The sequence below is a fragment of the Cynoglossus semilaevis genome, chromosome 8, assembly GCF_000523025.1.
Source record: "Cynoglossus semilaevis isolate Cse_v1.0 chromosome 8, Cse_v1.0, whole genome shotgun sequence".
Taxonomy (NCBI): domain Eukaryota; kingdom Metazoa; phylum Chordata; class Actinopteri; order Pleuronectiformes; family Cynoglossidae; genus Cynoglossus; species Cynoglossus semilaevis.
The window spans coordinates 7,125,580-7,153,237 of NC_024314.1; the positions used below are offsets into that span (position 1 = coordinate 7,125,580).

At 40.5% G+C, this 27,658-nt stretch overlaps 3 protein-coding genes across 6 annotated transcripts in view; all 3 read right to left on the reverse strand.

Annotated features, from left to right (window-relative positions):
* srcap (Snf2-related CREBBP activator protein) overlaps positions 1-8,603 on the reverse strand; it is a 25,573-nt gene extending 16,970 nt beyond the window's left edge. The window contains exons 1-8 of the mRNA XM_017033996.2: positions 8,411-8,603; positions 6,236-6,312; positions 2,900-5,925; positions 2,497-2,538; positions 1,973-2,206; positions 1,186-1,371; positions 952-1,092; positions 203-395 (exon numbers count right to left, since the gene is read on the reverse strand). Coding sequence (XP_016889485.1) covers positions 203-395; positions 952-1,092; positions 1,186-1,371; positions 1,973-2,206; positions 2,497-2,538; positions 2,900-5,925; positions 6,236-6,312; positions 8,411-8,442 — 3,931 coding nt within the window. The 5' untranslated portion in view covers positions 8,443-8,603. The remainder of the gene's footprint in view (positions 1-202; positions 396-951; positions 1,093-1,185; positions 1,372-1,972; positions 2,207-2,496; positions 2,539-2,899; positions 5,926-6,235; positions 6,313-8,410) is intronic.
* Positions 8,604-10,677: 2,074 nt separating this feature from the next.
* On the reverse strand, positions 10,678-23,590 carry fbrs (fibrosin). Of its 4 annotated transcripts, none has more exons than XM_008314465.3 (18): positions 21,863-23,590; positions 20,086-20,244; positions 19,691-19,717; positions 19,518-19,547; positions 19,173-19,221; positions 18,208-18,553; positions 17,351-17,562; positions 16,842-17,089; positions 16,671-16,715; positions 15,978-16,076; positions 15,697-15,777; positions 15,435-15,473; positions 15,028-15,099; positions 14,754-14,907; positions 14,406-14,486; positions 14,203-14,286; positions 13,181-13,385; positions 10,678-12,826 (listed from the first exon to the last, which is right to left on the reverse strand). In XM_008314465.3, the coding sequence occupies exons 1-18, from the start codon at positions 22,163-22,165 to the stop codon at positions 11,245-11,247; spliced, it is 3,816 nt and encodes a 1,271-aa protein (XP_008312687.1). In that variant the 5' UTR covers positions 22,166-23,590; the 3' UTR covers positions 10,678-11,244. The 4 variants fall into 4 exon arrangements, with proteins under 4 accessions (XP_008312687.1, XP_008312686.1, XP_008312688.1 ...); XM_008314464.3 differs by having other exon boundaries at positions 17,327-17,562; XM_008314466.3 differs by lacking the exon at positions 19,691-19,717 and having other exon boundaries at positions 17,327-17,562.
* On the reverse strand, positions 22,583-27,050 carry mrm1 (mitochondrial rRNA methyltransferase 1 homolog (S. cerevisiae)). The gene is made up of 2 exons (XM_025057266.1): positions 25,733-27,050; positions 22,583-25,308 (listed from the first exon to the last, which is right to left on the reverse strand). Exons 1-2 carry the CDS (start codon positions 26,664-26,666, stop codon positions 25,304-25,306), a joined length of 939 nt encoding a protein of 312 aa, XP_024913034.1. The 5' UTR covers positions 26,667-27,050; the 3' UTR covers positions 22,583-25,303.
* Between the last annotated feature and the right edge of the window lie 608 nt (positions 27,051-27,658).

Sequence of the window (27,658 nt, forward strand, 5' to 3'; positions counted from 1 at the left end):
TTCACACATGTTGAGTTACACAGTTGATTCGCTCAGGGATTTGCAACAGCCTTGATAAATAAACAGAGCAGAAATTGTGGCTACTGAATGGAGATTCAAGCAACTGGTTTGTAACTATGACAACATCTCCATTTGAATCTGGGAATCAACACTAAAACTATCTCACAATGTGCAGGTGTTTTTTCAGAAAAAGTCTCCTTACCATCATCCTCTACAGCAGCTGGCACAGATTTTTGGGGAGACAGAGGCACAGTTTCAGCAGGCCTTGTGGTAGCGAGTGACTTGCTGAGAAGGTCGGAGTATTTCTCTGTTTGGCCAACAATGAAGTCCAGCTGTAGGTCCAATGCCTTCTTCCTCTTTTCCTCCAATCTGGATTGCTGCTTATATTGAACCACCTACAGGAACAAAATGACAGACCCCCCATCAGTGTTATTAATCACCATTAATGAAAATACCTAATCAGCTAATTACATGGCAACAACTTCATTTATTTCACCAAGTCTAGACGTCGTGTTGTTCAACCTGTTCAAATCTAACTTTGGGATTCAGAATTAGAGAGAAAGGTGAATATTCAATAAAATCTGCTGGAATTTTCTTGCAAAATCTTTTATGGCTTACACAGCATAATTAAAAAAAGATAAAATGTTCTCTGTGAAGCAGATTTGCACACAACCTCATCAAACTGGACAAAAAAATAGTTTGGGAAACTATTGCATTGTTTCAAATTCAGCTGCAACATTTCAGCATTTGGGTCAAAACGTGGTGTGACCAAGAGGGATCCACCAAAAGCCACCAGATCTCTGACAAGGGGAGAACATTGCAATGTAATAGATGATCTCCAGTATCATACAAAAATTCATAATTAAATAAAGCAGTTCTGAAGGATGTTGTGTACCTTAATTAAGAATAGAGTTGGACAAAAATTATTTGACTTGAAATCTCTTTATTTACCTTCTCAACATTGCTCCAGAAAGACCGGACTTCTTTTGCAATAGAGGATGCAACTTTTCTTATTTTAGCATGCTCGTCTCTTTTGGCTTTCTCTTCCTTCTGCCTCAACTCTTCATGATGTCGCACTACCATTCGTACCACCTGAGAACAAGAGGAAAGAAATAACCTTAGGGAAACATATCACAACTTAACAAGTTTAAAATTTTAACATCAAATCAAGTCAACTGCACCCACCTTCCGTGCCACTCCTCTTTTCCAACGTCTTTCTTGAGCGAAATCTGCTGAGAGCCACTGCATCTCTTCACACAGGTAGTCCCAGTGAACTTTTGGTCTCATTGGTTCTGTTAGACGAGTGAGGCGCTTCATTGACCAGAAACCCTCTCGCTTGAGTGCCTGGGTACGATGCTCGATATCTGCTTCCTATTTGGTACATTTAACATATATAAATATCGTAAAAATATATATTAAAAATATATATATTCGTAAAAAAAAAAAAAAAAAAAAAAAAAAAAAAAAAAAAAAGAAAGAAAGAAAAGAAATTTTCAGACTTCAAGCCTAATGACCTAAACATCTGTTGATAAAGTAAGTAAAATCTGTGTCTATGCATCAATAGCTTTTTGGTTAATTTTTTCTTCTCATCACATTTTTGCTTTGTCATTGAGATAGATAGCATTTATTAATCCCTCAGGAGTTACTAGTTTACTAGGGAGATACTAGTTTAGTAAATATCAGTGATTTATATAAATCCCTAATAATTCTCAACTAAAACATGCTCAGCTTCAGAGTGTATATTTATAAAATACGTCTATAGGAATTTAAATCTGCAATTATAGCATAATCAGATTCAGTCCTGTTATTAAAAATTAATTTTCTATGACTTACAGACAGAATGGTGATCAGTGAACTGAAGAAATCTAAAAAAGCATCGGTAAACATTTATTAAAATTCTATCCCTCCTTGCTATTACTTTACAGTGAAAAACAGTAAAGAGAACAAAAACTGCATTTTGAGGCTCACACACATGTTTAGCCAGCTCTGCCATGTCTGTGTGACCACGTGGACCGCGAGGAGTGGTCTGGTCAGAGGATGGACTGTAGCCACCCATAGAAGGAGAAACAAATTTGCCATGGGGATCACGTAGAGGTGAGGACCTTTCCCTTCGCCGTGCTGACCAGTCAGAGGTGGGTGAGGGACCAGCGGATGGTGAGACAGGTGATGAATTCAACGTAGCCCTGTTGGCAATCCACTGTCTTACCTACAGACCGTGAAAGTAGGTTGAAAAGAAATAAATAGCAGAAATTACTACGGTTGTTTACATTCACTGAAGTACAACAGAAGCAATATGCATGAAAAACATTTGACCAAAGTATGTAGCTGATCATAATCCAAAATTAAGAAAACAACTAATTTAATTTTCTTTGAATGCAGAGCATAAAACTGACTTAACTTGCAACCTTGTACATATTTTTAACAACAGTGCAAGATGTGCTTGTTAATGTTGTTAAAAGGGACAACCTCTCTGGGTGACTCACAATCACCACTTACCTTAAGGAACAGTGCCCTTTTCTCTGTTCTGCTCTGTCCATGCTGAAAAAACACACATGGCTTAAACATGCAGCCCAAAATAAAATTCACTACAGAATAAACACACCGCTCTAAAACTGGAATAAATATGGACTACATGCAGAAGGATGAGCAAAAGGCGAGACTGACACTACATTTAGAAAGTGATCATATATGAATCACTCACATAAGAGAATGCGAGAGAAAACAACTTGAAATTGTCATGTGGTGTGGTGTGCCGCAAAAAATTACATTCAAGAAAATGTGTTGTATGAAATGTTAAATTCATTCAAATTAGATTTCTGAACATTACTGATTAAGACTGTTTTCCAGTGGGAAAGAAAATCAGCTAGTGAAGGAAATCCACTAAAACACCTGAAAATACCTTGTGTGAAGAGATGGGACTAGTCATTTCACTTTCTGTTTTGTCCTCATCAGGATCATCATCACTGCCTTCTTCTTCTGCACTGCTAGCATGTCCAGAAATGTCCTCCTGAGCCTCTGTTTCTCCAAGTGGCTCATCCTGGTCCATATCTTCACACTCATCCTCCACAAAGAGAGAGTCAGATTGGCCGATAGGGTCATCAAGACTGTTGGATGTAACGTCTCCATCTCCTGCTTCGAAGATGCCGTGAGTGTGAGTGTCACTCATTGGTGAGACACTATCTAGGGCAGCTGTTTCACGTGGTGAAGTTTTAGTAAAAAGTAAGGCCTCTTTATCACATTTAGTTGTTGCATTCTGCTCAGACAATGCTTCCACTGCAGAGGTTTTATTGACAGAGCTCTGCGTCTGATCTCTAAGAACCACGGACGCATTTGGAGAGTCTGCCGTTGAGATAATTTGGGGAAGGCACTCCTTAGATGCTATGTCAGACCAAGAGCCATGGGCATTGGCCAGGTTGCTGGACAAACCTTTCTGTTTGGGCACCTCTGCCAACAGTGAGGATGGAGTCTTTAGGATTGGACTTTCAACTGGTTTGAGAAGAAGCAGCTTTGGATTTATAATACTTGGAGAGTGAGTGGTGCAGAACGTCACTGGTTTGGTTTCAGTAGACACAGCAACACTGTCAACATTCTGTTGTAGAGTCACTGACAAAGCAGTAGATTCTTTGGTCCCTTCATGTGTGAAGAGACAGATCTTTTCTGAATTATCTAAATCAGGGACATGTGGAGAAATGGCAACAGGTGATTGTGTTGCTGTGGTGACAGATGTATTTGCTGTAGTTTTTGTTTCTAGTTTTGGGGAAATATTTTGAATTTCAGCAGACGCGCTTACTACAGTTTGGGATGACAGTGGTGCACTGACCTGTGAGCAGGCTGCCAAAATGTGTGCACTCGTTCCCATTTGTTCAACAGTAAATGAGTCAGATGTAACGGCAGCTACTTCAACTAAACAAACCTCACCAGAGTTTGCCACTTGAACAGCTTGGTGACCATCCAACAGCAAGTGCTGTCGGACAGCAGCAGCTACTCTGGGGTTTTGCATGGACAAAGCGTGGGAATTACTGGTAGAAAGAACCTCTATTTGATTTTCATCATTTGACGAATGCAACGGCTGCTGGGAAATAATAACAGTGTTGCCATCATTGATTGTGTGAAACGATGGTCCAATGTGCATCTCTATGTCCTGTTTGACTGTATACTCATCAGAATTTTCTAATAGCGCATTGAATAGGTTTACTTCATATCCAGGAGAGTGTGGTATCTGTGTGCTGTTACTGGCACACACCGTTTCCTCAGCAACTTCTTCCACCAGACCACAGAACTCGTACACTTCCACAGGGTGCGAGTCCATCTCCAGGTGTGATTGAACCCTCTCTTCATACAGCTTAGGTTCCGCAGTCAGCTCATTAACAATGGCAGCTTCACAGACACTGCCATCCTCTCGCTGTAGGATGTAACTCTGATTTAGGTGTATGTTAGACCAGTCCTCACTAATGTGTGAGCCCTCTCTGACAACCACAATTTCTTGGGCATCTGTAAGTGCAACTATTGGCGTCTCTGTTGTGGTGACTTGATTCAAGGAGTGAGATGTTTCTGCTTCAACAACCTGCCCTTCCTGCAGGGTAACAACTATGCCAGTGTCGAACATGGAGGGAGCAACAGACTGTTTTGAAGAACTATCCTGTGTGGTAGAACACTTTGACACTATTTTAAAGTCAGACAACATGGCTGACATACCAACTTGTTCTCCCTCTGTGCTGCCCTCCAACTGTCCTCCTTCACTTGGTTCCGAACTCTTTTGGCCCCTGCTGTCTTCTTTGCCATCAGTTTCACTAGATATTAATATCCCATCAAGTATTTCTCTTTTAATGATTTCAGGATTTTCAAGTGATGTAAGTTGTGTTTCTCTATTAAACGTTTCAGGAGGTGCCTTAACAGACTCAGTAGTCTCAACCATGTCCAGAGAGCTGTTTTTCTGCAGTTCACTGGCATCATTTGAGATATCCTGGATGATTTCATCTTGATTTTTTGAAGGGTCAGTTTGTTTAACCTGACACGTGTCAGAAGACAGTAAAGAGTGTGGAGAAGGCTTTGAGTCCAGATCTTGGTGACCCTCAACTTGCCACACAGCACCAGATCCACACATGTGGCCAATTTGATTAGAGTCAACAAGTAAATCCCTGCCAGCCTGCTCCATATCCTCCGTTGCTGTGCTATCTTGGACTTTAAACACAACACTTGATTGTTGAACAGAGGAAGGTGAGGCTGTAAAACAGATTTGAGATGGTGGCTGTGGGACAATGATCTCACTGGACTCCTCTTTTCCAACAAGTTCCATGTTTGTTGCAGTCTCTGATTTATATTCCAAACTGATGGAGAGTTTCTCTTCTGTTTCTGCATAAGCCAGAAGTCCAGAACCAAGTTCACGTGGCTGAATTTGGTTTGTTTCATCAAGTGTGATGCCTTTCTCTTCATCAGTCTGTGACCTTTGTTGCAAGTATTGTATTGTGTCAATCTGTGTGATGGAGATATTTGGAGCAGGGGCAGCTGGAAGCCTTTGTATGTCAGCGGTGGACCTACAGTCCTCGGCAACTGACGTTGGAAAGGTTCTTGCAACTCCAGCAGTTTGAACAGTGGGTTCCTTAGCAGCAACTTCTTCTGCAGTACTGTCCTCAGAGATGTTGATGGAGAGACTCTCAGGTGGTGACGTTGGAAGGGTTTTCTCCATGCCAAGGAATGCTGATTCTTTGTTCTCTGGCAATAGCACAGTGGATGGGTCGTTGGATGGAGGGCTTGGGCGGTAGGCAGCTGCGACCGGCTGCTGGGCATGCCGTGGTGACTCCCAAGCCACATTCTGTGGAGCCTGGGAGTTGCCACCCAGCAAATCCACAGCCGGAGAGGCACGCTGCTGCACCGCCTCCTCCCCAGTGCGTCCTTCCCCTGTGCCTTTCCTGCTAAACACTGCACCTAAGAATCATACAAAGTATGAAAACAACAGTTAATCATTTGAATATGTAAAAGTATTTCACTTGTTTATGTATTAGTAATTTTAAGTCTTTTGGAGCTTGAATGGGGAGCCAGACTGTTGTACATACATGCAATTTTCTCTTATAGAAAAAAGTTTCCTCCTTTTTGTCATCCAACAACAACTCAATCACTAGATTATAAAAAATAAAAACACACAAAACATACCTACTAAAAAAAAAGAAAGAAAAAAAACAACAAGAAAGGAAACATATTTAGAAACTAGCAAAATAAATAAATAAACACCTCTCACCTGTCTGTGGTGTCAGACACAGATCTTCTGTACTTTCTACTTCCAGGATGCTGAAATTATGGTCCCCTCCACATATTCTTAAAAAAAAAAAAAAAAGTAATATGTTTTACATTTTCACTATTACAATTAAAAACAAGAGCCAGAATAAATTAAAGTAAAACAGAAACTGGAAAACAAAATACCACAAAACAGACATCACTGAATATCATCTTAACATAGTATGGGCATCTGCCGGACCACTTGAGGCATGCTACTTCACATGAGCTACGACAGTTTCAGGCCGTGATCTTGAGGGCTATCCTGTAGTTTTGGTTAAAATCCAGTCGTGAAGCTGCTGCATAATTTGAAGCCAACTAAGTTCCGCTTGCTGCAGTCGTTCGAAATTCTGCAACGTGTGCTCGCACAGCCAAAGCCGGTGACCAGGCGCGCTGTCCCCGGTCATTCACCTAACGGGGTCCTAATTGTAAATTATGTTAGTTGATGTTTTCAGAACTCGTACTTAATCTTCTACGTCGATAAAAATCTCGCATCGTTCCACAGTCCTTGTTTGTTGTGACTACGTGGAAGTGATGGGAAATGAATGGACTTTAATTTCTTTTGGAGTGGTTATTGGATTTTCTTTTAAAATAAAATTATGTGGATCCCAACGCCTCATCGTAGGTGACGTGTCTTAGTACGTTTTACTGCCGTATCATCACCACTGCCAAATTGTACGTTCTGTTTTGTGTTAGGTTTTAGTTTGGTTACGGTTAGGCGCTGGACAGGTAACTGTTCGGGAATTCTGGTAGAGCAGTGGCACTGCCAAGTACAATAGAAACGAAATCACATTAAACAGAAATAAATCTTAGTCGAGGCTTTGGATCGTCGGTAGAGTTAGTCATTGGGGTCGTGAAGGTGAATAAAACACCGGCTTTTGCTGTGTGCTTAGCTCAAAGCTAACATTAGCACGCGCACAATAACACTGCTTGGGTGGCACTGCTGCTAACTAGCAAGGCTACAGGAGTTAGAATGAGGGTGCGTTCGTTTTAACGCGCAAGCGTCACATCCCACCCTCGATTATGTAATGCACCAGTTTATAAAAAAGCCATTTTATTGATGTCGACATGTATAATAAATTAATTCACATTGGGCCCACGAAAACCAAAACTCGCCCTAAAACCCCGCTCCTGCATGGACTGGAGGGGGAACAATCGTCTGTGACGTCATTGCGTGGGGTCAGATTTCTGAACTAAATTGGGTGTTCTTGAAAAACAAAATTCTGGTCGATTTGTATTTGGCTTCCAAATATATTTATAACACGTGAAAAAAAACTATATTATAAAGTTTCTTAAAAATTGCAATGACCACATGGGGGAATTTGGGGGACCCGCAACTCTCACCGAAGCTGGTTCTTCTGAAGCGACATCAAGAAAATAATGGTTTAAACTTAACTATATAAACCAGGTGCAATTAAAAGCTTGAGTGATGACATAATCTTCAGTTTGTCACGTAGCATACCTTAGTTAACGTGCTGCGAAAAATTAACACAAAACGTCTTCGAAATGATAAGGGTAGGATAAGGGGAGCCTGTTATTGTCCTGTCGTTAACCTCAGTCCTCCTCAAATCCCCCCTTTACTTCCTCCTTGGCCCCCTCCCTCTCACAGCCGCCATCTTAAGTTCCCACCTACCTGAAATTTCCGACCAATTTTCTTTTACTAAATTCTCGTTGAAGAAGCCGTCATCCGCGTAAAATCACACTCAATCCGTAATGCCAGTAATCCAAACTGTCTCTCGGTACCCAACGAGGTATCTCTCGGTCCGTGGGAAGAAGTTAAAATACGGACCGGTAGAGAGTGGGTTTCGGCGCAGAATGTAGCGGTCGCGGGGAGGAGACTTTACGCAGCGAAATGGTGGAGGACCGCTGCTGCTGACAAAGTACTGAGAGCCCGCTCATCTCGCGAGATTTGATCAAGCGCGGCACTTAAAATTAGGTTTCTGGATGTTTTTTTACAGGTGTTTTGGATTGTAAACCTCATTTAAATCACAGATCTATCATTTGTATTGCAATATAAATACACGTCTATATTAACACACATTACATGCCTTGTAACGGTTCACACGAGTGCGTAATTAATTATTAAAACAATTAAATGAAATCCCTTTACATTTGGTTTGAAGAAAATAGAATGTGTTACCTTTTCTCCAACTTCATGGGCTTAGTTAACATTTCTGTTAATAAATTGGAACTATCTTTATGAATACGTGCTTGAAGAAATAGTTCCAGGAACTTTAATGTGAAGATCTTTTCAAGATGTTTTCATAAAGAATTGCGTTTCCCTGGGTTATTTTTTTACATTTAAAAATAAACATTACTTTGCGCTTTTGAAATAAATGTATAGACAAATTATACTTGCCATTACTATAATATTTTTATGCTGGAGGTTAGCTTTGCCTTTTGTCTATATTCCATTTTTTCCTTTATTGCAATTAGAATTACTATTGTCCTTTATGATTACCCCTGTGAAAAATGAATAACAGTAATTCTTTTTACTGAGAAAAGTCTTACAAAAAAAAATCAAGAACATATTCTCTTCATCAAAGCAAAACATTTTTTAAAGGCATAATACTTTTTAACTTTATAAAAAAGATGTTACATGTCATTCATCCCACAAACTATTTTTTGATAAACAAGATGTTAGCTGTTTTCATTAATAGTGGAGAAAAAATGTATATATATAACTGAATTTTGATTATGCATATATAATATATAATTAAATAGCATATTAGTTAAATTTAAAATGTTTAAAAGATGGTGAGATCTGTGTACTAATACATTAACTACAGAGATACAACAGAAAGTATTAGTTCATTTAGGTTAAGAGTTTTTCTTTAAAATAAATGATCAAATCATTATCTTACAGCTACTATCTTACAGCTGCATTCTATTGTGTCATCTAAAATATATAAATATGAGCAAAGGGGGGTAACTAGCGCTTGCTTTATGTTTTTGATACTTTTAAAATACTAAAAAAAGTATTAAATGGAAACTTTGAGCTTATCTTTTAGACCAAAATTTAATGCAAGAAACACCATATAAATGAAAACCTGACAATATTACATACGTCCTAGTAAATGATATGGAGCAATGAGAAATACAGTATTTAATTAAATATTTAATTATAGACTTGTAAAGTTGAATAGAAATGTAATCTACACATCATAATTAGGCATCAAAGGTTTTCCTATCATAATTGGGTATCAAAGGTTTTCCTTCTTCAGTGCAAAAATAAGTTTGACTCAATAATTAGTCAGACAGAAAAAGACAAACAGGAAGGTAAACAACAATTCATTTAATAATTAATCTTTGTGGTCTCTAGGGGAGGGGTTTGAAAGGTATAAAATGGTCATATTAAAATAATCGACCTAGTCTTTTCCTCTCAGGATACCCACTGCCGAGTTGTTTCCTGACACAAGTCCTTATATTTTCTCAGTTCATATGTAAATGTCCAACTTCTCCATGTCTATAACTTATTTTTTTGAAGAAACTTGACAGTTCAATGTACAAGTATGCCGTAAACCCATATGATACGGCAAACAACCAGTGACAAACAGGCAAACCTTTCTCTCTGCATTAAAGTCAATGGTGAGATCCTCAAAGATGCCAGAAGTTGCATGTTCACAAGCAATAAAGTTTTCTGTGAAGTAAGCCTTCTCCTTTGTCGTTTGTATGATTTGAGACATTACTACCTGGGGAGAGAGTACTGATTGATACCCAAAACAATGACAAAAAACATAACAGTGAATATATTTATTATTATAGAAGATAATTAATGTTAAGAATAATAATTACAAAGGCAAATCCTCTAGACTACCATAATCTGGTCCTGCTCTTATAGCCAAAATGAGACTGGGAAACAGTTACAGGAAGCTCTGAAAACACTGTGTTTACTCACACAGTTTAGCACAGTTCTTTTGACCACTCATCCCTTAGAAAACGAAAAACAAACCAAAATGGTTGAATCTCATAGTCAGTGAAGCTGAAGATTTGGGGTTGGGTTTTTTTTTGGGTAAAGCCGGAAACTGAGGTACAAAGCTTACTTATATTCATTAGATGGTTTCTTCAATAAGCTGTTTTTTTTTTTTTTTTTTTTAAACAATGACAAAAATACATAGAGACAGAACAGAAAGCACCACTTTACCACTGTGTTTTAGAACCCTCACCAACACCATACCAGGCTTAACTTATGTAGTAGAGGGCTATATATTATTTAATGAGTTCACCAAGCTGTATAAATGCCTCTGGAAGATAATTCTAATCCATCTTGCTTGGATTGTGATTCTCCTGACAAATTAAATAAATCTGTCCTTGGCCCTTTCTTACAGCTATTGAAAGTGACTACTGTAAAAACCAACAGTCAGAATAAAATAAAAGAACATTATAGTGTTTTTTTAAAAAACTGTCTTTTTTTTTTTTTTTTTTTAAACAATGACAAAAATACATAGAGACAGAACAGAAAGCACCACTTTACCACTGTGTTTTAGAACCCTCACCAACACCATACCAGGCTTAACTTATGTAGTAGAGGGCTATATATTATTTAATGAGTTCACCAAGCTGTATAAATGCCTCTGGAAGATAATTCTAATCCATCTTGCTTGGATTGTGATTCTCCTGACAAATTAAATAAATCTGTCCTTGGCCCTTTCTTACAGCTATTGAAAGTGACTACTGTAAAAACCAACAGTCAGAATAAAATAAAAGAACAATAAAGATGCACAGAAACGATGTACCTTAAATTGCACTAATAGAAACATAGGGCATATTCCAAGTCACACTGATGATTCTTGCATTTCCCTCCCTACCAACCCCTCAAGGCAGTCATGTTCCCCTTTTTCTGTGGGAGGTTGTGTAAACCGGACTACAGGGTTTAGTAGTCTGCAAGAGGAAAGGGGGAGAGGGAGAGGGCAGGTTAAGAGCAGCACAGTGATCCTGACAGGTCCTTGAATCTCCTCCAGTGTTATCCCTGTACTATCTGGACTCTCCGTCTTTGTGGGCACTGTACAGCGCCAGCTCACTTGGCCCTCCGAGTCTGCGAGGAGGTGTTGATGCTCGACTAGACATGGAAGGGATAAGTGGGGGCGGTGCCCCCATAGCCAGTGCCCCCACTAACCCGGGAGGGCTTTTTGCAAGGATACCATTGGGCAAATGGTGTGGGTTTAGTGGGCCCAGGCGGGTGTAGAGTCCTGCATGGTGCTGTGAAGCAGCAGTGGCTCCAGGTGGGAGTGGGTGGCCAAGAAGGCCTTGGTGGAGCTGTTCAAGGTGAGCAGCAGTAGCAGCATGAGAGGGACTTGAGAGGTGAGAAGCGTGAGGGAGATGTGGGTGCATTCCAAAGTAGCGGGCCCGCTCAAAGTCTTCTCTCAAGATCTGGGCACGCTGCTCCTCATCAATAAGCCCTCCTCCTGGGGGTCCGAGCTGATGATGGCGGTCAAAAGGATGAGCCATGAGGCCAAACTCCTGACGAACAACAGAGTTGGATGCAGACGAGGTAGAAGTCGGAGGATGGTGAGGGGCAGCTGCTGCTGCGGCCGCTGCTACAGCCGCAACCCTCTCTGCCTCCAGAAGATGACGTTGATGCTGTAGCAGTCGAGCCAGATGTGGATCTGTACGCAATGCGAGATGTGGGTCTGATCGAAGTGCCAAAGCCTCCCTACGTTGCTGATGTTGCTGCTGAGCTGCCAGCTCCCTCCAGGGGTCCCAAGTGAAAGTATGAGGACCCTGTGGTGGTCCATGAGCTGGACCATGAGGGAAACGCTCTCCTGGACCCACTACAAAACCTGGGGGTCCTGCTGTGCTACCCAGATATGCCTCCATGGCTCTTGGGCGGTCGAGCAGGGAAAGGTGCTGGTGGGAAGGAGGGTTTGGAGTAGGAGGAGGAAGGGGAACACCAGGAGTTGGAGTCAGTGATAGAGAGGAAGAAGAAGGAGTACCAGAACTAGGGTGGTGGGGATGGCTGTTGGGACGGTCAAAGCTGTGGCTGGGCATGGGTGGAGGCAGCGTGATGGGGATGTGTTCAGGCTCCTCCTTACGCTCCTCTTTGACTTTCACTGTTGGAAGATGCACTGGAGGTTTGGAGACAGGTGTCATGGTCCGATCTTGTTTCCTGGACTGGGACAAAGAAGTTATAGAGGCAGAAGCTGTGGAGGAGGCAGGAGGATTACCATCTCTTTGTGAGTGGGAAGGTTCACTGTGGTGGCCATGAGCTGTTGGGGCCATTGGACGCGGGTAGAGATCCAAGGGAGATGGGGCTGAGCGATTGGAGGGTGGAGGAGTTGTGAGTACAGAGGATGAGGACGACCGTGGACGGTCTCTTTCTGCTACTAAAGATGAAGATGCCAGAGGAAGTGCTCGTGAGGACACTGTAGGCACTGGCCTCTTGTCCCCATCTCTGTCTCTATTTAAACTGCGTGTCAAGTCCTCAATAGGTCCACTGCTCCTGCCCGGAGCGCCACTGTGGCCATTGATATGGGAGACTGGAGTATTACTACGTAGTTTGAAAGACGGGGCAACTGGAGACATTCTCACAGGTTGTCGGCCATACAGCATATTGTCTCTGCAACACAAAGTTAAAAGAGTGGGAAATAAATACCAAGAAATACAGTATGGGGTAGAAGTCACTGACACTACATGTGTCTGTATGCAGAGAAAACCAAATCATAGACACATCAGAGAGTGCATCATTGCTCTTTCTTTCCATTGTGACAGATTGTGCTCGAGTCTCTTTTGAAACTATACATTATAAAGTACACCACAGACTTGGGGTGCCTCTTGCTAATACAATAAACTAAATTAGACTGCTTGTGTTAAATGTAGCTCCTGGTGTCAAACTAAAACATGCTTGTGAGAAGAGAATACCCAAGAAATTTCTTTATATTAAAAAGCAAAGTAAGTTGAAAGTCACACAGACCTGTCCTTTTCATCCTTGATATGTGGGATATCTCTCCTCTCTGCATCCTTCATTCGATCCCTCTCGTCCCTTCTGTCTGACCCTTTGGCCCAACTGGGGCCAACAGCGAAGCCTGGTGGGGCACCATGTAGACGGTTCCATGCATCGTGATGGTTAGGGGTGGGCAAGTTAGCTGGAGAGTCCTTCGGGCCGAACATAGAGCCAGCTGCAAACAGAAAATACAACAACACATTCGGAATATAAGAACAATGAGAGATTAAAAAGAACCAGACTTCTAAACAAAAATAGATTTAATTGAATCTTGTTGTATGCTTTTACAAATATCTGAATTATTTGCCTAAAAAGTTTGTAACCTGAAGAACACTGTCCCCACATTTGAACATGGCTGTAGGAGTAAATTGAAGTGAATCAAGTACAAAGTATGAGTACAAAAAAAAAAGGAATAAATACTGAGAGGTAACTCTAACAGTGTGTAAAATGTCACACTGTCGACAGTCATTTAAAGAAAGGTTGTTTACATGATTAGCCATGTTGACATGCTTTTGAAAAGAAGAAGAAAAAAAAACCCAGAACATTTTATATTTTCCACAGCCTCCAAACTACACCATAGACAATGACAAACATAGTCAAGTCCTAATATACAGCTGTCTGTGCCAATCAGAAATGGTAAAGTTAAATGTTGCAGACTTTTCAAACATTTCCATTAAGGGTCAAAAGAGTCATGAAAAAGTGATGAAGTCACCAAATAAGGCTGACATATCACACATAACACTGTGTAAAACTGTAAAATACACCAAAAACTAGCTATAATGCAGCAAAATAAATCATTTATCTGAATCCTGCCAGAAGCAAATTCCTGGAAGAAGTCAAAGTCAACAGGATTTTTCTGTTGCTTACCTCATCTTTGACTATTGCACAAGTGTGCAGTCTGAAGGTTCACTATATCCTTTAAACATATACATAGAGGTATTGTTCAAGGTCAGCCTTATAAGTTTGACTTTGAGGGAAATTATGAAACTGACCCAGTGTTGGACTGCCAAGACCTCCAAAGGCACCAGACCCCAGGGCTCCCAAAGGGGTAAAAGGAGGAGAACGGCCATATGGGTCTAAAAGCAACACAGGGAAACACCAGAAACACTCAGCTAAGACAAATCTACGAGGAACTTATTTCTGCATTTTGTGTACAAGAGTGTAAAAGACCTTTTGAGGAAACTGTGGTTCTTACCCAAGTGTGCAGTTGGTGCAAGGAATGAGGAGTGAGGTGTAGAAGGAGTAATGAATGTAGCCGAAGATGGATTGACTGCACCTGAGGGACAGGAGAGGTAGTAAAACAAAAATGAGAAATCAAATAAAACTTCTCACACACTCTGAGACACAAACACACAGAACACACTATGGTTCATTAACTAACACCACAACAGTGTACCACCTTGAGAATGTGCAAATTAAGAAATGTAACAGAGGTAAACAATATTAATTATGTGTGGAAAAGTAAAATACTGAAATAACAGGCTGTAAAAGACAGCAATTTTATAAAACACTGAGTTCCACTTCAGAGGTATTAAGCCAGCACCTGTAGCTGAGAAGAGACTAGGAGGTCTGGTCAGGTCATGAGCTGGAGGAAGTCCTCCTCCCATGGGACCCAGAGGGCCAAGACCCCCAGCTCCAGGAAGACGGGTCAGCAGGTCACTACGGAAGTCTAACTTATGAGGATCAACCTGCATCAGCTGCAAAAGGGCAGACAGAGACGTTAAACCAAGCAATTGTCTATTGTGACCCACTGGGAGATGATAGTCGCATAAAGGTAAGACATTACACTCTATGTTTGCATAGATAGATAAACTTACCTTTACTTTTTTCTGATGATTCAAAATCATCCAGGCCACGTACACATGCATAGCACACCATTTTCCTGGTTTCTGCACATGACAAGATTGACAGAATGTTATTACATAAATCTTTTATAAACACAGTAAATGCCGTTGCACACAGAGTCAGATGTCACTCGGCTTCATCATATCGGCTCAGAATGTGGATGGAAATCAGATGGTTTTGAGTTTGTGAATATAAATTTCCATAAATGTTATGTCGAGGTTTTGGGATATGAAAAACAGCAATATCCAACTGGATGTGCAAAAGCAGAGGATCTGCCAGTGGCAGTCAAGATTACAGGAGAAAGAGGTTCAAAGAGTGAATGGAGTAGGAAGTGTAAGATTTAAGGAGCCAAAGCAGAGAAAACATCAGTTTTGCTTACATTACTGACTTTCAACGATGTCCCAAATGGATCAGTAAGCTATGAGAGAACAGAAGTGTGAAACCACTTTAATTAAATATGTTTCACTCAATGTCAATGTAATTTTGCACTCCTTACTCTACTGACAAGGCCCATGTCACAGCTATCCTTAAGTGTCTTTGCACATAAGTAATTTTAAATAAGCAGAAAAGGAAACAAAAAACAAAAAACAAATCGAATCATTGGATGAGCAGTGTGAACAGCATGAGCAAACTGTCCTCACCCTAGGGTCTTTGGGTAGGTGGTGAGGCACAACACCAAGTCGTGCAGATATATCAGGACCCGTTCCCTGAGGGACAAGAGGCTATCAACATACACACACACACACACACGCACACAAATCAGACACAACCTTCTTACATCACATCAAAAAAAACATTTTTCCATTTCGGTACAACTGCTTTTGTTTTTTATGTCTGATGTACTATTTATTTTTAGTCTAATGTGTGTAAATTATATTTTATTTAATAGTCAGAGTCAAGGCATTAAACCAATTACTCTCACCTTTGGCTGAAATGCTCCTTGCAAGGAGCTGAAAGGCCCAGTTGGAGGAATCACAGGCTGGATACTGGGCACTGAGGGCGGTGGGTATTGTGGGAAGAACTGCCATGACAAGGAAAACACAAAAGTGACAAATGGGATCTTCACAGTGGCATAAAGGAGATTTTAAAATAATAACAATCACAAAATCCCCCAAAATAAATAGAACTTTGTATCATATTTAATAAGACCAACAAAGAACATTAACCCACGTTTAAGACCAAGCTAAATAGCTGTCACCACATACCTGCCAAATGAAAATGTCACTCTAAGTAATGTCAAATATAATTAAGCTTTTAGAGGAGAAATCTTTAACCCCTTAAGTTGCCTTGTTCTACAAACATTTGCCATGTATTCAGTGTTGCTCATGAGGTCATAAAACAAATGTAAAAGAATCCAGTTGTTAAAAATCCAATAGAACAAAAAAACAAAACATTTTCTCATGAAGTGAAAATGACAAGAACACATACACAACACTTGATGTCTTGATGTATCTTGAATGCCCAAAACTGTCTGCTTTAAAACCTCTGTGTCAAAAACTGTAATACAGTCCCTGAGTTTATTGGATAGATCTGGATAATATCTCATTCAATATTTTTGCACAATTTACCGAGAAACATAAACACCGATAAAAAATATTGAAGACATTATACTCACAGGATGTCTGTAAAGCCCATCAATCTTGCCAGCATATTTATCAAACTGAAAAAAGAAAAGGGTTGAAAGGGTTGAAATATCCAAAGATGAAAATGAACATGATATATTTTAGACAGACTGAAATTTCAGGTTGATCTGAAGGTTTCAACATGGCAGCAGAGAAAATGTTACCAGAGGTGGTGCAGAAGCCGTAGGGTGCAGGAAGGGTGTGAAGTGTTGATGTGTGTGCGTGTGTTGGTGCTGGTGGTTGTGTTGATGAAATTGGAAGGCCATGGGTGGGATGCTCGGCTGGTTCTGAGATGTCCGGCCCGAGGATCCCGGTGCACTGCTGGATGCTGATGCACCACCAGGAGAGGAGCGGCTGGAGGCAGCAGCCGTGTTGTTTTCAACGCCGGGGACGCTGCGTCTGCCCTCACGCTCTGTTGGAAAGACAAGTGGGAGTTTGAATTTAAATGTCACAATTCCTGATCTAAGTAAATCCCAATAAATAGACAATACACAAGTAGTTTCAAAGGTAAGTCATATTTCTGTTACTCCATTGCAAATTAAACCTTAAGATGGAGGAATTAAACAAAATGTGTAATTTAGATGTTTTTTTCACAAACTAATAGTTAAATAAACCCAGGAAGATTGGCAGCATTGTTTGTTCAAAGAACCTGATGCTGCTGAGTTGGCAGGACCTTGTAGCAGTGGTGGAGGAGGAGGAAGCCCGGGAGAAGGCGTGTACAAGGCTCCTGAACCAGCTCTGGATGGAGGGCGAAGGGGTCCCGAGGTCCCAGAGACCCTGATATAGGGGAGAGACACACTGGTAGAGGGAGTTGGTGGGCGCATGGTGGATGAGGATGACACAACGGATGAAGCAGAGGTTGTTGGTTTAACTGGTGTGCTGCTCCTGATAGAACAAAAATAAGAAAAATCAGTCAGAAACAGATCCAACATTAAGAAGGTATGTCTAAGACATTGTGCTGATTTTTTTTCCACACTGATTTATTTTTTTATAATACAAGATTCTAACTGAAGCCTGAGGAGAGGTTTGGTAGGTCTTTAATCGTTGAAGGTGGATTACTCATCTAGACAGTTGTAATGTTAAAGAATGCGAGACTGTGTACTCCCTGAGGTTGTTGGATTCACCAGAGATGAGGTGTGAAGGTTGCATTAGTTAAACTATAAAATTAATTCCATGCATTGAATAAAAAGATGTTCTCTTGCACCAAACCGATACTGACTACACCAGGCATGCTCAAACTGTTCCTCAAAGGGCCGTGTGGCTGCAGGTTTGTGTTCCAACCAACCAAGAGCACATAGTTTGACCAATCAGCTGTCTGAAGGGGGAGACCAGTTGATTAAACCTGTCAACTCAGGTGTGCTACTGCTTGGTTGGAACAAAAACCTGCAGCCCCAGCAGCCCTTTGTGGAACAGTTTGGGCACCCGTGGACTACACCATTATAAATAAAGGATGGTAAAATCTGACACTCTTTGTATAAATGTATGGGATTATGATGAAACCACACTATAACTAATAATAATAATACACACCTGTTGTTGATGTTATAAATGGAGTGAGGTCGATTGAGAAAGGGCTTCGGTTTGGAGAGTGGAGGACTGCAGTTGTGGCGACTTCCGTTGCCATTGATGGGACTAAGCTGGGGCACGGTGCCTGAAGTTGGGACTGGAGAGTGGGAAGGCAGAGAGAAGGGGGCAGAAGAGGTAGAAGAAGGGACTGGCTCTGGGAAATGTGGCTCCAGGCTTTTCTCCTGGCTTCGCTCTAGGCCAGATACTCTTGGGGTCACCATCAGTCGTGAGACGCCACCACAGCGAGAGGGTATGGGCGGGCAGCTTTTTCCCATGGATGTGCCCATGTTGGAGGGTGCTGGATCAACAACTACAAAAGAAAATGTCAGTATTTTTAATTTTTATCACATCAGGTCCACAACTGGTCCATAGACCAGCAGCAAAAAAACAAAACAAAAAACAGAACAAAACATTTTCTTAAAACCTTCATGACTCAGAGTCATTGATTGTGACTTTGTAAAACTTGTGATTAGATTAACATTTAAGAACACATCATGATACACAGATATGTGACAAAAGAAAATGACTTGGGTCTACTTTGACTGGAATTACCATACCATGCTCAGTAACCAAGACCAGTGAAAAAGTGATTTCATAAAAAGATTTCACATGGTATTAATGTAATATAAACGTCCTATCTGTTCACTTCATATTTTCCTCATGAAACCCTCCTCCCCTTTATGCTGACTGCTTTGGTCTTTGTCACATTCACGACTCATATCTTCACACAGTACTCCTGCAAATTAAAATGCATCAAACCCTAACCCTAAATCAGAAATTTAACATGCGCAAGATGTGCCTCCCCTGGGGGGCACAACAGCATTTCAGGGGTGGCAGAAGGGGTTGAACGAAGGTTTGTTAAAAAGAGAGCGAAAGACAGTGAGAGATAGAGAAAGGAGAGAGAGAGAAAATTGAGTAATTGCTTGTACCTTTTCTTGTGCTGACTGTAAACACAGGGTCCATTTCATTGTCAGAAGCCTGGAAATGACCAACAAAACAAAGTTTACATTAGAATAAACTAAAGAAAACCTCAAACAAACAGTTCATCAACACTCATGACAATTAATCAACATTCCAATGTGTTTTAATAAATTCTTAATAATTAAGGCTACAGTGGGAGAATAATATGACACTTAATAGCACGCTAATGATTAATAATTACAGTCATTAATGTTGTTTTGCCACTCGTTGTGCCAACAGCCCTGTTACTGAAGCATGCCAAACCGAATTATACAAACTTCAATCACTTCTGTCTAGGAATGCAAAATACACACCTTGTCTCCAGTGTCACTCTCAGTGTCACACTGAAAGAAAGAAGGAAACAAGGATTTGCATGTATAAGAACACCCCAGACAATCCATCGGGTTACAAAACAAACAACAACAACAACAAACAAACAAACAAAAAAAAAACGTCTTACTCAGAACAGCATTTTTTAAAAACTTACAATGTAGCCAGTTTCCAAAGGATGTCCCTAAAAAAACATATGAACATCATTAGCTCAAGTATTTTTCAATTGGCGCTTTAACTTGGGGAATTTTTTAAAAGCCTGTATTTTTTGTGATTTTATGACTAAAATAACAATGCTTCCATGAAACTGGACGCTTCACCCCACTTTACCCTTAATGGCTTCTTTAATAGGAAACACCTACAGATTGGTTCTGCTGGAATTTTTGCAAACACCTGTGTACAAACCAGTCTGACTAGATCATTTTTCTGGAGCAGGATATACAGGTCAGCAGTGCTGTGGAAATGTAAACACTGCTATTTGATTAAGAAGCAGTTAGACCTATAACACGACAAGATGAAGATGACTGGAACCCTGGAGACACAGCAACTCACCTCAATCTTTCTCCTCTTGTTTCTAGCTGTGAAGCTGTGTGGCACTCCTTCCTCTGGCTCAGACAATGGACCTCCACCGTTCTCCTCTGGCCCCCTCTTGCCCTTGTTCCTTCTTCCCAGCATATCATTGCGCTGAGTGGGCTTCAGAGAGCAGTCCATCTGAAAAAGGAGATGAAAAGAAAAGCAAATGATTCATTTTCTTTTAATGGTAAAATAATGAAAAAGAATAAATGACAGTGGCCTCTTTATGGGGGCGTAGAGGTAAGAGGATTGGACTTGTTATCAATGGATTGCAGGTTTGAATGCCAACTGGGCCAGCTCTGGTGTATTGAGCGAGCACCAGTTCCTTCACTCTCCTGGCTTTTCTGAAAGCAATCACTGCTCCCAATGGATGGGTTCAATTAAATTCAATCCAGTGTTTTAACAGCTAGGTTTATGAGTTTGGTAAAATTCAGATTGCTCCATTTTTTGGAAATAAATATAGTATTGCAATAAATTATATATCATATTATAAAATCTAATTTCTCAGCCTGGGATCAATGAAGTTGGTCTGTCTATCTATCTATCTACCTATCTATCCATCCATCCATCCAGGAGGGCAAATGTCAGGCTGGCCTAGTGAAAGACAAACTCAAAATATCTTCTCAAAATTGGTAAACCTAGTGGTTGTTTTTAACATACATTGAAGAAAAATGGAAGATTTAAAAAAGGAAGGTTTGCTCAGTTCAACGGTTTTGCCCTGGGCACCCACTCCTGAATATTTAATTCATCCCAGAGTCAGTGTGGAATAGCAAACAACCACTAATCTTGACAGTAAATGGGACATTTGACTGTAAAATCAAGAACACAGAAATTATCTTTGTGTGGTTGCTTTAGTATTGCAGCTGCTTTCCTGTCCTGATGCAGAGGTCATAAATAGCCACCATCAGACCCACTCTAACAGCAGACAATATTACATGAAAGCTTGTTTTCCCCCACTATGACAGCATCATATTTTACATATATTACATTAAACTCACCCAATACTGGTCATGAAGTCAACAATCTCACCTCTATTTTGGTTGCATTAACTTCTGATCTAAGAATGTTAACAATCACAAGTATTGAATGGCCTGCGCAAGTACTGTGGAAAATAGGGTTGGGGTTGTTAATCTACAATTATAATCATGTATTTCTTTCTTTTTTTCACCATGCCAAGCCTTTTGGCAACTCGTCAACACCTCACTGAAATAGATAATGAATAATTGAGGCCTCTACAGAATCCATCAGAGCAATGCTTTGAGGTTTAGGTTCGGCCTGAGTAGAGCGCTTAAGCTAAGCATGATGATGAAGACTATGATCAGAGTGGGACTGAACAATTAATTGGTTTCAAACTGAAATCACTAACGGGATCAATTAAATCAGGAAATCAGAGTGGGCGCAATTTAAGATGCATGCTGTGCAGCACACCTGATACTGTGTCTTGGACCTGCTGTTAGTTAAGGGTTTCAGTGAATTGTATTCTTAAAGTTATATTGTTATTTAGAATTGTTATTTGGTATATTGTTAAATGGTATATTAATAGCTTTCTAGAATATATCATTTCTGGCAGTGGTGCTTGGTGTACCATGTCTAACTTGAACCAAGGTGTAATTTAGAATGGCACGATTGTACATGTGTGTATATTAATGCATTAAATGTATTGTGTGAAAATGTGTCCTCCCTATTCCCTGCCTTAAATCTGAACAATTCGGCCCTGGTGACAGCTGAATACTAGTTGTAACATGTAGAAATGTACCTCCAAAGCCTCCAAACTGATGAAGCTCGCTATAGCAAAGCCATCAATAATGTCTTCCTCGCAGGACACCGACTCCCTTTTCCTTCTTCGTGGAGGTCTGTGCCTCCCAAAAGCGGGACGGCGTTCTCTCCCACCGGGACCCCGCACACTGTTGGTCCCACCGGCCTCCCTGTCGGAGCCTGAGGACAGGGATGTGGCCCGCTCCTCCGCCAGGTCCACTCTCCGCCTTCGCCGCTCCCTGTCGCGCTGTGAACGGGAGCGCCTGCTTTGCCTGAATCCAGTGCTTCGGCTCGGGCCCTCCATGTTCGAACGGCTCCTCCCTCTGTCACTTCCACTCAGACCAAAGGCACTTTATTCTAGTACCGGTCCGGTGGAAGGCACCGAACCGCAAAGACAACACCACCACACAGGCCCTCGCAAAGAAGAGAGCCTCCGTTAAAATGGCGTTAATGAAAGCAGTGATTGTTTTTATTCACCGTCCTGTGACGACAGTCCATTGGCATCTGTGCCTTTCTTTCGCCGAATTTTGAGTGTCATTTCACTTTGAAAAAACGAGGATCCACACAGAAATTGGAACCGTCCAAAACAGAGGCACAGACAGATGTCAGGACATGGCTGATTGTGTCTCAGAGGAGGCTAACCTTAGCTCGCTAGCAGGAAATTCAAACGAAAACTACATAAGTTACACGCATGTAAACAAAACAAAAAGACACGTCCAACTGTTTTACTGATAAGATACTCGGAATGTAAGCTGGCTTTATTCACAAATAAATTTACATTTGTTCAACGCAAATATAGGATTTCCTATTTTCACACACGCTGACCAATTTAATAGAGAAAATGGTAGGCTAAAACAGCGAGGCTATTGTGAGAGGTGTTCGGATTAACGCAAATGTTGTGCCAGTATATCTTGTTAAATTATCGTGGGTTGTTTCCACAAACTAATAAATTGAATAAAATCAGCTGTTAGGTTGAGTTTACCTGCAAAATGCTAACTAGCTCCGTGTTGATCACAGGCACCGTAGCCCTTTGCACACACGGCTAGCTTGATACATAACCATTTATGCAGCCCGCAATACAAGAATACAATTCTATTTTTCATGCGCCTTGTAAAAGTGACAAGACGGTCGCTACGACGTACAGCTTTCCGTTATGTATTTGTTTAGTAGTAATGTTTGCTGTCGAAGCTTCAATAGCCGTATGTAATGGTTGAATTCGCATCACATCAAAAGAAAGACGTAACGTTAGCACACAGGCTAACCACTGTTGGTCGGCTAAACAACAATCTGTTTTCCCAGAAACGAATAGCCGATTAAACGATTTTTACCGAGCTATTGGACATGTGCTGCAATATTGTGCATCTCCACTAACAACCAAACATGTCCCGTTTTCCATCTGGAAAGAAAAAATAAGGCCCAAACGTAAATGCCTCGGTGTGGATTTCCATAAACGAGGGTGTCGACCAAGCCCCCGTCGGGCCAGGCTGCTCCTTCCTGCAGCCCTCTCTCTGTAAATCCACTGTTTGGGAGAAGTTCGACCACTCGTCGCGGTGTTGTAACAACGAAGCCACGTTTGGGGCAAATCCTGGTGGACAATAGTTGTAGAGAGGAAGCGATCGGACCCGCAGCTGTCCCTTCACAAGTTTCCACCGAATTGAAAATTTATGGTGAAAATCGGTGAGACACAACCCTTGTCAGCCGTGCAGTGCATTGTGTGCGCTGCTCTTCTTCCTCACCCTTCAAACTGACTCACTGGCAGCGATGCTTGTGGACGCTGCCCCCGTGTGGAAATGGAGAAATGCGTTTACGTCACATCGACAATTAGTTTGACTATTAAAACTAGCAACATGGAAAGATGATTAACTATAAACAGGTTTAGGTACACAGGCTGCGTATATTGTGTGTGACATTCAAGCAGCTCAAATAAGATGACAGTTAATACATATCCCGAGGTCAATAGAGACCAGAAATAATGCAAATTCACTACAAAAATTCAAATGTGGAGTTTCATAGTCACTGTGTTATTCTCCCTACAATTAACAATTCAATCTAAAGGATATATACTGCGTGCTTTAAAGGCTATTTTACTTAGGCCTCCTTATTTTCACAAGAAAAATCTTTCTGCTTATTAAAAGTAAATCACACATAAGACGCACAGATAACAAAATCATTTGACGTTAAAGATTTCAGCTATAATCTCCTCCAATAATCAAGTCATTTGACAACAGCTGGTGTTTCTCTGTGTTAAATCGTGCATAGAAAAACCAAACTGTCATGTCTGCATCATGGAAATCCATAAATGTATTCTTAATGTGTCACATGATTTTCATTCATTATTTTATGGCACGGTAATTAAATTATGCAATTTTGGTTCCAACTTAAACATTTCAATAATCATATCATATATATGTTAAAAATAAGTAACAAACAATAATAAAAACAATGGCAGACATGATAATAATACATGTAATGTCTTTTTTAAAATCATAAAATGTATCTGTGGGAAAGGAAACATCCCACGATGACATTTAAAAAAATATTTTAGTCTCCTTGAGGGCATCAAGGTCCACATAAAGCTGTAGTGGAGGCTAGATTTGTGTTGCCCATATGTGGAGAAAAGTCTCATGGGTGATTAAGTGGGTAACTGAGCAACAAGGAAAGGGTCACTGTAATCCTTACAACAAATATAAAATTAATTAACACAAACTGCATAGTTGTTGTTTTCTGACCCTTGAGGAACATCTGTGGCAGGGACTAACCTTTTTTCCTCTGAGAGCTACTTTTACAAAATAGAAATGACCAAGATCTACTCATGTTGTGTAACATTTACTTTCATAGCTGGTATTGTTCCTTCACATGTACATATATTGTCTGTCACTCAATTAAAAAGTTAAATAAATGAATTAATCATGTTTGCAATTGATTATGATTAGTCAAGGTAAATGTAATTTAACTTGTTTGAGGATTTGCTATTATTGGACTTAAAACTTTAATGTACTTTAAACTGACGTTAAAACAAAGTGACAATATAAATAAGTCAGTGTAGTATGTCAAAAACATGTTTTTAACCCTTTTTATTAATTCTAATAAAACAGGTTATTTTTTAAGCACTTGTTTTGATAATTTGATAATTGCATGGAACAGAAAAGGTTGTGAAGTAATTAAATTATTCACTTGGTCATGTATAGGAAAACATACATAACTCAGTTTTATACAACAATCTACTAACGTTAATGAAAATGTTTTTGTGAAACAAAATGTGGCAGAGAAGAGAGAAGAAATAGAATATAGACACTTTAGATGGCGCACCATGGCTTACTTGGCAGCATTGGGGAGTTGGATTTCCACTTACAGGATATGGTTTGAATCCACCTGCATGCCTTTCTGCCACTGCACCACAGATTTAATCCCAGATTGCCGTCAAAGACCTGGCACATAGTCCCTAGCCTGAAAACAGGAGAGGTAAATCTAAAACGAGTCAGTGTGAAAACTAAATATACCTGCTGTGGGGACACATGAAGAATAGAATAGTTAAAAGTGATGCTACTAGATGAAGCATAAACAGACGACATTTAGAGAGAAGTATAATAACATAACAAGACCGAGGACAATATGACAAATCTAAAGAACTGAGAAAGCATCTCCGTAATAATGTTCAAACACAGTATCAAATTACTTTCAGTGCCTATAGCTTAAATTGGAAATTCTAATCTATGTGGATTCCTGGATGCGAGCAGAGAGTGCAGCAGAATGCCAGTAGCTACGGAGACATTCAGAGACTCTATCCCTGGAGACAAAGGTCTCCCTGCAGGGATGGTGAGCAGGATCTGACAAAGACAGAGCAACGTCTGGGACAATCCATCTCCCTCACCTCCCATAAGCAACAATGTAGGCTTGGTCATCTGGAAGTGTGAACACTGTATGACAGGAGCCTGACATCTGTCTGCATCAGCTGCTACTGTGCCAACCACCTGCCATCCCTGTACCACCTTTGACTTTAACATGTCTTCAAGGTTTTTGCAACCATACACTCCAAACACCTCCATGACACCTGAGCTGGCCTTGCTGACTACTGGCGACAGTGGACAACTGTCTCGAAGGCTGCTGACAACTCTGTCCACGCCAAGAAAGAAAGAAGTTCGCAGAATGGCACCAAGATTCATTGGATCCTGGATTCTGTCCAAGACCAGCCACAGAGGATTGTCTTTCCTTTCCAGTTTAGAGTCTAGGTCATCAGTGAGGTAGTCGAGAGGGCTAGCCTGCAGACAGACTCCTTGATGAACCCGTCCAGAAGTCATCCTGTCCAGCCTGGTCTTGCTAACGCGCTGGATTTGTACTCCTTGACGAAATGCCTCCTCACACACCTTCAGCAAAGAGGCTCTGAGAGAAGAATCTCCATCCTTTACAAACAGTTTTCTGACCTTTCTTCTTCCCTGACTCAACGCCAAGAGACAGGGTGAGATGCCAAATACAACCTCAAAGTCGCCTGCTTCCTGTTCCAGTGCCGACCTTAGCATTCTCTCTCTTTCTGTACTGAAGTCCTCCAGACACAACTTCCTGAGCTCAGATGATACTCTGCGGTCAGTATCCTTCTTTGTTCCCTCTTTCCTACTCTGGACAGACCTCTCGTGTCCCTTCCAGTTATTAGACCCAGAGTTGGACTTGTGTCGTCTTTTCTCCACAGGTGTGCAGCTACCGTCTCCTGCGTGCTGTAGTATGGCTGTGACATGGTACGATGAAACATGACAGCTCAATCTGGAAAATGTCAACCGCGATCTACCGCTCCAAGGCAGCAGCAGCAGCATCTTAAGATAGAGTGCTGCTTTTAATCCAAGAACAAATGTTTGCCAGTTTCTTTAGCAGTTTGGATTAATGTTTCAGAAGCTTCGTAAGAGGACCCACATGGGTTACTCGCATATGTCAATCCTACAAGAATGTAACAGGAAATAGCTGATGCTCGCTACAAAATAAAGGCTTTAGACTTATCACTGGGAAGGAAAACAAAAAAAATCCTTGATTTAAAATTTGATTTATTATCACTAAAAATGCAATAAAGAATTTGCCTACAATACCTACCTTGATCAATTTAAGTACTAGTTTATTTAAATACTTATTTATTTTCCATGATCACCTTTTTCCTTCTATCACACGATGTAATAATTATTGAAATAACCATGTTATTTTAAAAATGCTATTTCTAACAAAAATCCCTTACCAACTCACAAGACACACACATCTGTGTCTTAAGGACTGCTGCCTTTCATTCACAGATCAAAGGTAATATAAAAAGTTGTTGATTTTGAAATGACAGATAATGACATTAAATACAATCGTTGAACACATATGATACGTAAGAACAGACTGAAAGAGAATGAAGAATGCGGTAATACTAGATTCTGACCATTCTCTGAAATAATACATGTATTCTTTCAAACAAAATAGCCTAATAATAGAAAAACATCAGAACAGACATTTCTGTTCTTCTGTAACTCATGTTTTATAACATTTTATACAAATGAGAAGGTTCAAAGGGCACGATCTTTAGGCTTTGATTGATTTATAAATCTATTGATTTATAAATCTGTTGTCAGAGTAATATAAAAATCTTTTCTGTGTTATCTTATTATCTTTTTTCAAAAAAGAGTTTAGATTGTCTTTGAGGTAATGATGCAGCATGACACCTGTCAGGTACGGGTCTGTTAGAAATATTTTTTTTGAAATAATAATGATTGTAATAGTTCATTATTATTAAAGTAGGAACCGATGTCTCGTCACCGTCAGCTTGATGATCTTTCTG